Below are 13,628 nucleotides of genomic sequence, written 5' to 3'. Positions count from 1 at the left end.
CCCCCCAAAGTCCATACTTTGTATGGCCACCTTTTGCAGAAATTACAGCTGCCAGTCTCTTGGGGTACGTCTCTATAAGCTCGGCACATCTGCCCTCTGGGATTTGTACCCATTCTTCAAGGCAGAACTGCTTCAGCTCCTCCAAGTTGGATGGGTTTAGTTGTTGTACAGCAATCTTTAAGTCATGCCATAGATTATCAATTAAATTGAGGTCTGGACTTTGATTGGGTCATTCCAAGACATTTAAATGTTTCCCTTAAACCTCTCGAGTGTAGCTTTAGCAGTATACTTAGGGTCTTTTTTCCTACTGGAAGGTGAACCTCTCTCCCAGTCTCAAATCTCTGGCAGATTGAAACAGGTTTCCCTCAAGAATTTCCCTGTATTTAGCACCATCCATCAGTCCTTCAATTCTGACCGGTTTGCCAGTTCCTGCCGATGAAAAACATGCCTACAGCATGATGCTGCCACCACCATGCTTCACTGTGGGGATGGTGTTCTCGGGGTGATGAGAGGTCTTGGGTTTGCGACAGAAATATAGCTTTCCTTGAAGGCCAAAAGGCTAAATTTTGGTTTCATCTGACCAGAGTACTTTCTTCCATATGTTTGAGGAGTCTCCCACATGGCTTTTGGTGAACAGCATACGTGTTTACTTCTGTAAGCAATTAATTTTTTCTGTCCACTCCTCCATGAAGGCCAGGTCTGTGGAGTGCACGGCTTAAAGTGGACCTATGGACAGATACTCCAATCTCCGCTTTGCAGCTCCCTCACGGTTATCTTTGGTCTCTTTGTTGCCTCTCTGATTAATGCCCTCCTTGCTTGTCTCGTGAGTTTTGGTGGGCGGCCCTCTCCTAGCAGATTTGTTGTGATGTCACATTCTTTCAATTTTTTAATAATGGAGTTAATGGTGCTCAGTGGGATATTCAAAGTTTGGGATATATTTTTATAACCCAACCTTGATCTGTACTTCTCCACAACTTTGTCCCTGACCTGTTTGGAGAGCTCCTTGATCTTCATGGTGCCGCTTGCTTGGCTGAGCCCCTTGCTCAGTGGTGTTGCAGACTCTGGGGCCTTCCAGAACAGGTATGTGTATGTGACACTTAGTTTGCACACATGTGGTCTTTAACTAATTATGTGACCTCTGCAGGCAATTGGTTGCACCAGATCTTATGTAGGGGCTTATAGCAAAGGAGGGGCACGCACCACCTTCCCGTTTTTTTTATAATTTTGTAAAACAAGTTATTTTCTTGATTTCACGTCACCCTTTTGGACTATTTTGTGTATGTTTATTACATGTAATCCAAATAAAAATCCATTTTAATTCCAGGTGATAATGCAACAAAAAAGGAAAAATGGCAAGGGGGTGAATACCTTTGCAAGCCATCGTAGCACGGTCATCAGTATAAATGTCCTCATTGCAAGATTTCCCATATATTCCTGTTCTGGTGACAACATTTAGGACTTTCTTCCACTTTTAGGCCTCATTCACACGAGAAACGTACAGCTCCGTGCTGTGTGCGCGGCCGTATCGGGCATCTCCCGCGAATGACAGGTGCTGCGTGTGATTAGTACGCAACCCATGTTCTTCTCTATGGAGTACTCGGCCGTACGCCGCCCTACACGTCCGTGCAGGTGAGCGTACTCGTACGCTGATAGGATGGATCGTGTCTGCGTCCGAGCCGGGACACCCACACCCGTACAGACCTGCACTTGAGGTGAGCGTAGGGGGGGCGTATGGCCGTGTACTCCCATAGAGAAGGACAGGGGCTGCATACTAATCATACGCAGCATCTGTCCTTCCTGGGAGCTGCCCGATACGGCAGCACGGAGATATACGTGCCGGCCTTTTTTCGTGTGAATGAGGCCTTTAGTGATAACGGTCACCAGGACAAATAGAGAGGGCGAATTTCCTTAAATTAAACCTGACTAATTTCTCTGCACTCTATAGTTTGCCTTCAGTTACACTTTAACGACACGCACATAAAATGTAGTAGATCTCATCGCACTCCTGACGGATAAAGCCCAAACGAAAACTGGGGGGTGCCGAAAATGACAGTGAATGCCTCCGCTCATCAAATGCAAAATACTATTATAGTCACTTGCACTCCGTTTGTAGATAGCAGTCAATCTCCTTTATTGGCTGAACATGATGTCACATACACAAAGCTTCGTGTATGTGACATCATGTTCAGTCAAACAAGGAGATTGACTGCTATTTACAAACGGAGTGCGGGTGACTATATGGTATTTTGCCAATGCACATAAAGGAGCAAAGATGCTGACACTCAAATGTGAATGTGTTTTATTATGTTCACAGCAAAAAAAAAAAAGAAGCTGTCAAAAAGTTACAATAATCCCAGCATTTTACTCCTGCACAGCTTTGCAAGCTCGTTATTTCAAAACATATCGGCAGCCTTTGACCCGAGGCTGCCTGGGTAATCACCAGACACTGTTCCTCAGTGTCAGGGCGCCATTTGTTTTCTCCCTCCCACAGGACTCGGAGCAGAGCAGTCTCTGCAGGCGCGCATCGCTCGGTCATTTCCGTACGGCGTCGTCGCGCGGCTCGCCCAGAACTCGGCAATTTCCGTCCCGTCGGGCGGCGCCATTTTGTTTACGTGAGTGGAGCGGCAGAGGTGTCGTACAGGAGAACATAAGGAGTGTGTGAGCGGCGCGGCCATGGACGGGTATGTGTCAGCGGCTGTGTGCTTGTGGAGGGTGGAAATAAGGCTACGGAATAGCCGTAGACGGTACTGTGGTGTACGGAGTGCTCCCGCTTCACCTCACAGCGGCGGGAACTGACGGACATGGCTCGGGGGATGGGTCACCTAAGCCGTGGCCTGGTTGCGTTCAGGACTGCGGTGGCTCGTGACTGGAAGGCGCGTTAGGAAAGCAGGGTGGGAATGGAGGCTGCACAGAGGCCTCCATGTGATCAGGGCCTCTATATGCCCCGGGCTCCTGCTAGTCACAAGAACCGGATGGTAGCATCTGATTAGAGGAGGCTCACACACATCACCTGCCCATACGTCTTTGTTCTCGAGGTTGTTGCATGGGCCTCTCGGTGGCCATTTCTGTTCTAATAGCAGGTGCAGCTGTCAGTGATCAGTGCTTGTCTGTTGTATGACTGGGCTTTTCTTTAATAGGCATACTGCTTTATTCAATACAAGTTCAGTTACCAATAGCAACCAATCAGAATACTTTTATTTATATGGGTCCATTCACATGGCTGCAGAGGTCTGAGCACCGCCAAGAAGGGTGTATTCATGTGCTTGGGAGTCACAGCTGTTTGTGTACTACCATGGCAAGCAGCCTGGGGCTCATCCACACGGCCAGCAGCCTGTAAAAACCAATGAAGGGCTGACATATACCACAGCTGTATACATGTCTGAACGCTTATATGTGTACAGGAACAGATGAGCCCAAGCTTTGTCAGGGCCGGTCATCCTTTCCTGTACACATAAGCGATTGGACTTGCATACAGCCATAATATGTCAGCCTGTCATTGATTTTTACAGGCTGCTGGCCACAACTGCGCACGCAGCTTTGATTCCCGGGTTTAGAAATAAACCTATGATTGAGGGTGTATGGACCCCTGTGGACGTGTGAATGAGCCCCATCGCTTCAACATTGTAAATGGCTGCTATAGGTCAAAGTGACACTAAACTTAGGAATTAAATCTTAAAAATACATTCAAGTACATTTTAATTATCAACAAATGTATCTTTTTTTAATGTATCAAGCAGTAGCCATGGCAATCACAAAGTAAAGATGGGGCACCGGCACTCCAAATAGTAAATAGCGTGTCTTTTATTGATGTGATATGCTGCATTTACTTCAAGAAAAGACACGCTATTTACTACTAATAAGCTACTTGTTTACAAATAAGCTACTTGTTTATTTATAGTTAAAGTAACCCTAAACTCAAAAAAATACTAAAAATAACTTCTATTATATAAACAATGACTGTGCACTTTTTATTTGTCATTGTTCAGCTCCAAAATTTTCTCCAGCTACAACTTCCTGCCAGAGGGTGGCTACTTTTCTTCTCCACGGTCCCTATGGGAGCTGAAAAGTAGCCATTCTCTGTGGTCGTTCATGTGAAGGACTACAACATGCTGAGGGTGTGTCTTCTCAGTCTCAGCCCACAAATCCTCCCCTCTAGAATCAGCAAGGAGCTGGTATTTCTTTAGCCCTCCCACACTAATATATGATCTGTGATTTCTCTCCTGGCTTACCAAGGAGGGAGTGTGGGGGAGGATAGGAGATTCAGCATGTGAGCTGTCACCAGTCTCATGGTTTCTTCTGAGTCTCAGCTCACATGCTGAAACTGGTCACACAGTCACAGAGGAGACAGCTCCTACATTTGCAATAAAGTTGTTTTTCTTTGTAGATTGTTGTAAACTTGATGTTTGTTCTAAGTAGTTTTGATAATTCAGGGGAGATTACAAGCAGTGAAAGTGTCAGTGTGTATAGTGAGGGGGGGAGGAGGCGGCAGCTGTGTGCAGCGTGAGATATTTCCTCTCTGCCTCATGGGAGTTGTAGTTTGAAGACGTGAAAGTGACCAGAATCAAAGTGCACGGCCCTTACTAAGGGGCAGGAAGTGGGCCTGAAAAGAAGACACAGGAGCGAGCACTGCAGACGTTCTAAAAGGATTAAAATAAGACTATTTTAAAATATATAAATAAATGTGGCTTTGGAGAATGTTCATTGTGCAGATGTGTATAAGGAGAAAAAAGCGGAAGATTTTGTGTCACTTTAATGCATTTCTAAGATTTAACTCTTCAGTTTGGTGTCACTTTAAAACAATTGTAGCCGCACACCGGGCCCAATGAACTTACAAGCAGCTGAAGACTCTGCTAACCCAAAAGCCACCTCCCATGGTGTATGCTACCTTTTAAATCCCACAAATGTTTTTTCTTTACATGCGAGGGGAAGTACAGCATTACTTCCAGGTGCCTGGGTTGAAGTGCTGCAGGTTTTATAGACCCCAGAGCTATGGTCACGTTTCCAACTATTTGTCCTACTGACCATACACAGAACCAAGCCAGGGGTTGTGTGTTTTGTAAATGGCTGGGGGTTGGGGGCGGAGATACAATCGTAGCGATAAGGTTTATGAGACCTGTACCGATACCAGCATGTTAACAAGATCATTTATGGAATTAAAAAAATTTGTGTTTATCGCAGGAGGTGGCTTTTGAGTAAACCAAGTCTTCAACTGCTTTAGCACAAGTCAGCTTATTGTGCCTGGAGTTGGCCTTTAAATTATATATACAGGGTTATTCACAAAAGGGTGAAGAGTTTGGAGAAGTGAACAATCTAGGACAACATAGCTAATTTTGAAAAATTCTCCAATTCAGCTCACTTTGCAAATCAACTATTTTGTCCTAGATTGTTCACTTCTGCCTTCTCCAAACTCTTCACCCTTTTGTGAATAACCCTGGTAAACTCTAAAGGTCTGGTCCATTCCATTGCATTAATAAAGCTGGCTCATTCAAATAGGCTGCCCAAAACATGCCACAACTAACCAAAAATCGTGCAATGAAATAGAAACAATGGGCTGTAATTGAATTTCTGGCATAATAGGGTTGCACACCTAAAGAAATCCATAATCGGCTAAAGAATGTTGATGTGGACCCTGTAGTGGAATTTTGGTTTCTCCTTCTTGAAACTTATTCACACAATGCCGCACATTGCTAATGTCCACTACAGTGTCCCCATAAACATTCTTTAACCGACTATGGATTTCCTTAGGTGCACAACCTTGTTTTGCCAGCGATTCAATTACAGCTTGTGGTTTTAGCCACAGATCTGTGGTTCTAATCACTCAATCTGAAAAAGAAAAGCATACAGGTGAAACTCGAATAATTAGAATATCGTGCAAAGTTCATTTATTTCACTAATGCAACTTAAAAGGTGAAACTAATATATGAGATAGACTCATTACATGCAAAGCAAGATAATTCAAGCCGTGATTTGTCATAATTGTGATGATTATGGCTTACAGCTCATGAAAACCCCAAGAACCCCAAATCCACAACCTCAAAAAAGTAGATTATTACATGCAATCAATAAAACAAGGATTGTACATAGAACAATATCGGACCTCTGAAAAGTACAAGCATGCATATGTACTCAGTACTTGGTTTGGGACCCTTTTGCAGCACTTACTGCAATTACTTTTGCACGATATCCTAATTATTCGAGTTTCACCTGTATATTAGTGGGGTAAGGGCACCTCTATAACATGGTACATGAACACTCACAGTCACTTGAATAGACCTCACATTAGAGATGGAGGCATTACTTTTTGGTTGACCCTCGTATTTATTTGTTTTCATCCTTTGTTGCCTCTCAGCATTACTGTTCTTCCTACTCGGTTGGTTTCCATAGTTATCCAAGCCAGTACGATGTGGGTTGGCATGGACACTAATCTCCATCTTTAGCTTGTTGGAAGATGGGGAAGTGCCTGAACAAGGACCCTCAGCAGGTTTTACTTTAAGAATATTGAATATTTTTATTTAAACATATTGTAAATTACTGAATGAGATATTATTAAGGGCCCATTTACACCATAGCCTTACGCATTATGCATGGGATCCATGCAGTTAGCACATGGTATCGCATAATACAGTTCTGTGGATGGCGTATGTTGCACGATGTGCAACACCTCGCATTGCTGTCCGATTAAAAAAAGTAATACATGCACTATATTTTATCACCATACTGCAACACACATTTTTGTGGTGGTCCAATGCATGCTTGCTAGCCTGGAGGGGTGCCATTTAGGATGAATGGCAGTGCACCTAGCATGTGGTACCATGTTTAGCTCAATGTTATGGTGTTATTCAGCCCTTACATGGTAAAGCTTATGAGATTTTAGTGATTTGGTGTACTTATATTTGAAGCTGTGGTTGGTTGCTTTGGGTTACAGCACTCAAGAATAAGAACTATTTTTTGAATTATAATTATGAATTGTGTTTCTACAACAGATCGGTGTCTGTCTTTCTATCTGTATTTTCCCTTTTCATGGAATACTGATAAAAGTGTGCACATTTATCGACTTGACTATTGTGTTCCTATAGCAGGTGCACAGATGCTGTATACACAATGAATGCGCTCACACCTCATTGTCTGACATTAACCTTTCCAATTTTGTTTTTATTTTATTTTCTTACCCAATTTGCTGCATTCTGTGTGGTTGTGTTTTTGGTGAGATGTCTGGAATTGTTCTAAGAGGTCAAATGGAATATTGATTTGGATGAGGCAGAAACTTGATTGCTGTGGTCAGGTTGTATTATGCGTGGTGTGCTCATAGGATTGTCTTTGAGTCATGATTGTAATGTGCATGTGTAGAATGATTTTTCTTTAAAAACGTGAGTAATCAATCAGGCCCACACACTACATGTGTGGGCCTCTTGCCACAAAATCCTTACTCTGTACAGCCTGTCATTCAGCATGTCCATGTATATTTTGTGTATCTCATTGTCTACCACTGTTTTATTTTAGCATGTGCATTTCTTTGTATGGAAATATGCCTACATCTCCCAACAATTATTTACATCCATACTTGTGTGTTGTGTATGCATATACACATCATTGTGTAGTACTCCTGTTTAGAGGTTATAAGTCAGCTCTAGGATAACAAAACTACTTATGAATAACATGGACTTATTGTATTCACAGCACTATTTAAGCCCTGATTCACACTGGAGCGTTTTGTAACTTACAGCTCAAATCTACAAATTGCTCAACAATCAAAAATTCTGTGCTTTTAAATTGTACCTGTTCACATGTGAGTGCTCAGACGCCTGTAGCTTGAATCCTGAAGCTCCGAAAGGTACATGAGTTACTTCTGAAGCAGAATTGGGCATTTATGGCCCCATAGACTCCAATAGAAGCACCTGAAAAATGCCTGACAAAATTAGTGTTTTTCAAGGCTAAACAACCATCTCCCTTTCCTAGTACCTAACTTTCTATTGACTAAAACTAAAATGAAGTCTGCACAAATAAAAACACTCCAAAATTACCTGTGAAAGTGTGAGTGCAGCCTTAAGGGCCCGTTTACACCATACCCTTACAATAATTGCACAATAATTGCACGATAATGCATGCTATTGCACAGTGCACCCATCAAGTGTCACTGTGCGCTAGGTATGTTGCCATTCATTTGAATGGCACTCCAACATACCTCCTGGCAGCTGTGCGCCCTAAAGATGCAACAAAGTGCTTAGGTCAGCCTCTTGGTAGCATTAAAACACTGAAGAAAACTGCCACAATCATCTTTCTGTGAATGCTCCTAGTCTGTCTGCCGGCCTAGTCATTTCAGTAACGACTACTATATACCCTATACCACCTGAAGTTTGTAGTGTCCTTCTCCATGTATAATGTGCCGGCAAGCATCAATATATGTTTTACATTCATTTTGCTAGGGATGAAGACTTCTCACACATGCAATGAAAGCACACCTGTCTCATTCCTGTGTGATAGAACAGATACGCTATATCACATAGATGTGACTAAAACTTTAAGAATAAGCACTCTATTGAATAAGGCCCACATATGTTTCTGTGAATGTAAATGCCAACATTCAACTACTTTGTCACTAAAGTTAACCAGTGAATAAAAGTTGTACCTGAAAAGAAGCTACTAAAAAAAACACCTCTCCCATTGCTGCTGAATGCAGTTCTGTTGAAGAGAAGTCCTCTGAAGTCTATTCAGTGACCCATGCTTCTCGAGTGTTGATCTACTGTGCCCACCCTGTGCTCAGTAGTTCTTACCGCAGACCCTCATGTCACGATTGTGTTCTGTAGTAACGTGAGGATTGGTGGAAGGAAAAACCGGGCGCAGTGTTAAGTGGTTTGGCTGTGGGAGAGGTAAGTATTCCCTCATTTCTTTGCAGGTACAGCTTTTTATGCACTGCTTCATTTTCTCAACATAGTTGCATTTGCAGTGAAGTATATCTGTGCCACTGTCTTAATACAGCATGTGCAGGTATACGCTTGTATTTATGCCTGCGTCTCCACTGCAATGTTTCAGAACGTTATGTCATCTGTATATATTGATCTAAGACTGTAAGTGAGCAGGCCATTTAAAGACGCATTACAACATCTGTGTCATATGATACCTATTACTTTTATACGCCATGAAATGATAGAGCAGTTGGATCTCAACTGTTCAGTATGTGTTTATCAGTCATTGCATGTATACTTTTAACCAGTCTTCCAGTCTTCTGTGTTCAGGCAGCCCGTTCATTTTGTATGGGCCACAACGCAGCCCATACAAATTTAATATGACCCTTTCTTTTAACACGAAGCATGGCAAAGCTACAGTGCCTTAGCAGGCGATATGGTCTGCTACTACACAGGAGCGTTGTGTGTTGCGCTATTACATGCCATTGCGATTCAGTCCACATTTCACTGGTATGTCATATCCGATTTTACCTAATAAACACTTTTTTTCTCCATGTTTCTTATTTTGCATATCATTGGTATGCGCAGGAAACGTTTAGACGGGTTGATCATTTTTGGGATTTTTTTTTCTTGCTTATTTAATTTGTGGTGACTATTTTTTGCCATGTACAACATACAGTTAGTACTTGCCTTCATGTTTTAAGTGCATCACATTATACATCACTGCAACGCTTATAAACACAGAGTTGTAGCGTGAAGATTGGTTTTCAATGTGTCAGTGCAGTTATCAGTGTTCATCCAGTGCAGTTATCAGTGTTCATCCAGTGCATAAAAACATAGGTAACCACACACATATTGTGAATGGGTCTTTAAAATGCACAGATGCTAACAAGGCCTTACCTTATTATAAACATTTAGTTATTGATTATAACCTGTAAAGACCTCTGTCTATATATGTCTGCTTTGACACAGTTGAGTTATCGATCTAATCTTTACAGCTTTAGTGATCTCATCCACATGATTAGTAACACTGGCTGTCTTTAGGGCAAAACATATTTTTAATTTCATTCCTGTTTTGTCTGTTACATAGTATAATTTGGCTTTTTTCCTTTAGCACATTCCAGTAAATAGGAACAGATAGAAGAAATAGAAAGCTTTGATTTGAGGACTGTCTTTTAGTGGAAGTTGTCGCCATACGGAATTGGTCCTTTGTGTCTTGGCATTGATCCAGTGAGAGCAGTCAGCACATTACATGGCTCTGTCTCATGGTGGAAGGGAGGAGGGATACCCTGCTCATTGTGACCACTGCATCCGCCTTCATAAATGCAGCATGATGGAGATAATTAAGCCTTCTGGTGAAGAGACAGACAAAACAATGGATTGAATGAGATTAGGCCTCACAAAAGTCCTTTATAAAAATATAAAGTTTTACATATGATTCCCACCAGTGACGTCACAGTGACCATCAGAAAACCAATATGTTACTTCCTTTCAAAAATTATCATGGTTGAGCACTTGAACACACTGAATAACACAAACAATGAATACAAAAGGTATTGCTTCAGATTCTTTATCGGTATTGCTTTATTTCTAAATTTAATCGGAAAGATTTTACAACATGGCAAATCTCTGTAGCCTTTAATATTATAGTGGACCCTATAAAGTGTTGATAATTAGGGAGGGGGGGGGGGCTACTAGTCATATCTTAATAAGGGGGGGGGGGGGGGGGGGGCTACTAGTCATATCTTAGTGAAAAGGTTTTTAAACCGTTTCAAATGTGGATTACATCACTTATAATGGATTATGCTTCTTAATGTTGAAAAGTTTGTTTCCTGCAGAATCACCTTTTGCTCTGAGCACTGGCCCTGATTTCCATTTTTAGGGTGGCTCCTCTCCTTGGCAGCGTCCTATGGAGCCGCCCTTGTGTGTGCTAGTAAGTTGTGAGTTTCCACAAAAGCACAGACACTTGCAAGGCAATTCAGTCCTCTGCTCCTCCTCCCTCCCTTCTCTAAGTTAGTTACACAGTTGCTGCAGACTGTGCTGTCCCTTGTGATCTTGTACTTGACAGGAAGTTCAGGGTAGCGGAACTGAGAGAGTGGAAGTCAGTTGTTCAGAAACATGACTGTAAGAGCTGTGCAATGTATGTTTGTTTGATCTGGATTAGAGCTGCAGCTAACGATTATTTTCAAAATCGATTAGTTAGCCGATTATTGAGTTCGGTTAATCGGATAAAAAATAAAATACATTTTAAAAAAGGGCTCCAGTGATTGGACTACTATTTTTTTATTGAGATTGTAGTCCATCACAGGAGCGGTGGAAGTAAAAAAGAAAGTGTGGTGTGCAATATAGTGAAATGAAAAGTGTAAAATTATACAGCAATGAATGCAGAATGGCACCGGCTATAGAGGACTCCAAAACTAGGGCTGCAACAACTAATCGACATAATCGATTAGTTTAATCATCGATTAATCGGCCTCTGATTAGTTGGCGGCTCCACACAAGCTGCGCGCCGCCACCTCTTCCCCACCTCACGCCCAGCAATACATTATACAGTGGTGCAATGCCGAATACCGCTAGCTATAGAGGACTACAAAACCTAGCAATAGTACAATATACAGTGCAATGCACAATACCACCAGCTATAGAGGACTACAAAACTCAGCAATAGTACATTATATAGCGCAATGCAGAATACTGTTCAGCGTGTGACGCGTGACGTGCGACTCAGGCCGCGTGCGGAGCCCCGAACAGGCTAAGCAATCGATAGCCGACGAATCGACGATCGAAAACGTTGCCAACGTTTTCAATCGTCGATTTTAATCGACTTAATCGATTAACTGTTGCAGCTCTAATCCTCAGTACTATTAACTGCCAGAGCTTTGTCCTGTCTGAAGGGCTACAGCTCACGGTATACTGAGACTCCGCAGCTGGAGCGGATCCCGACAATTATGTCTGGATCTGCACAACTGCGTGAGTGACAGCTGGCTCTGCCTATGTAGAGGCAGAGCCAGCTGTACCCTCCCCGTCCATTCCGCCAGTCAGCGCTGGAGGATCAGAGCGGCGAGGGGTGAATCCAGCCCCTCCCCCTGTCACGGCAGAGAGCCGTGACAGGATCGAGAAGTGAGCGAGCGCTGGTATGTGTTCGCTCACTTCCCGATCTACTGAGCCGACCTGTGACAGTCTCATTGTCACAGGTCGGCTAGAACTATGAGGCGAGTGGAAAGCATTTGCCTCATAGTTCTCCTTTAAAGAAGGATGATGGTGTTCTAAAAAGAAACTTGTCCTGAGAAATGATGGGGGCTGCTGTTGCAGACTCCCTATTTAGATAATACAAGATTCCTGACTGGCATATTGATCCATAGATCTCAGTCCTTTCTAGGTCAATAAACAAAGAACATTATGTAAATTATTAGTTTGGACTTCACTTGCTGCATGCATGTTTCTGGTCCGTCAATCATGAAGTATTATCAATTAGTATTTTCAGAACAATTCTTGGCAGCCTCCATATTTCCTCCATTCTCAGAGGCAGATGGATAGTTTACACAGTGGGGTTTGCTAGGCAGTGGATTGGCAGATTAAAAAAAATGGGTCTAAGCAGGTTGGCAAGTTGACAGTTAGTGAAGTAAACATCTTCAGTGAAAGGTATTTTTGTGTTCCCCATCCCCCCACATACGTACCTGTAATTGCTGGCACCGCCACCAGTTTTCGAAGCGATCCTCCCGTAATCCAAACTTCCTGTTGCTGGGGGAGGATATTGAGGGCAGAGGAGGCTCCTTCTGCTGTCAATCAGCCTTTAGGAAGGAGAGCAAGGGCCTGCCGCAGGGCAGTGTGCGTCTATGGATGCACACAGCCACTGCAGAAATACATGCACGGGTGCCTTCATAGCAGCCGCTTAGCTAATGGCGGCACCAGTGCAGGGGATGGGGGAATGGGGGGGCAGTAAAAAAAAAAAAAAAAATGTAAGCTTTAAATATCGCTTTCCATTTCAATATCCTCTTGGCCCATTCACACTACATCCAGATCATCTCCAGACCAGTTTGTTTACGGACCCAAAATGCACCCTGATGTATCCCTATGCTCTTTCTGGCCTCTGTTCATAGCAGCACAGTCTGTTCCAGACCAGAAAAATACTGCACGTCTCATTTTGTCTGGTCTGGAATGAGTTAAAATATATTGGGTGGAATTGATCAAAACTGGAGCAGACAGAATCTGGAACAATTGCCCATGGCAACCAATCAGCATCTCTCGTCAGTCTGCTCAGGTAAGATTTGAAAACGAGACAGAGAAGCTGATTGGTTGGAGTACAAATCTGCTCCAGTTTTGATAATTTCCCCCCTTGTGTGCATAGTTTTTGTGACAGGTTTACTTTAACAGGGGTTGGAAGCAAAAGAGTCGCTAGACAGATTCATAATATTTTACATATAATATTGTTTAAAGATTTTAAATTGCTTAGAATTGTATTTCAATTATAACCTTTAAGGCCAGTTTACACTAGCCTGTCTGCTAAAATGCTCCATTTTAGGGTACAGGCTAGTGCGTTGTGGTAGCTTTGACAGTGGGCTGTGTATCGCACACCACCCAAGCTGCCACCATTTTACAATTATTTTTTATTTTTTTTTAACCTGGTAGTATACAATGTGTTTATTCCATTCAGGTCCCCGTGCGGTGCGACTGCTGTGGGGCGATCTGCAGTGGCATCCAGTGCGCCGTGATAAAATGTAGCAT

General features: G+C 42.8%; 1 protein-coding gene across 1 annotated transcript in view; it reads left to right on the top strand.

Moving 5' to 3' along the window:
- The first annotated feature begins 2,517 nt into the window (after positions 1–2,517).
- The window catches only part of PTBP2 (polypyrimidine tract binding protein 2), a 49,628-nt gene continuing 38,517 nt past the window's right edge, over positions 2,518–13,628 (top strand). The window contains exon 1 of the mRNA XM_018562380.1: positions 2,518–2,681. Within this exon, the coding sequence (XP_018417882.1) occupies positions 2,674–2,681 (8 nt within the window). The 5' untranslated portion in view covers positions 2,518–2,673. The remainder of the gene's footprint in view (positions 2,682–13,628) is intronic.

The sequence above is a fragment of the Nanorana parkeri genome, unplaced genomic scaffold, assembly GCF_000935625.1.
Source record: "Nanorana parkeri isolate BGI_ZX_2015 unplaced genomic scaffold, ASM93562v1 scaffold575, whole genome shotgun sequence".
NCBI lineage: Eukaryota > Metazoa > Chordata > Amphibia > Anura > Dicroglossidae > Nanorana > Nanorana parkeri.
Note: the sequence above shows the minus strand (reverse complement) of the source record. Positions and strands in the feature narration are given on the sequence as shown.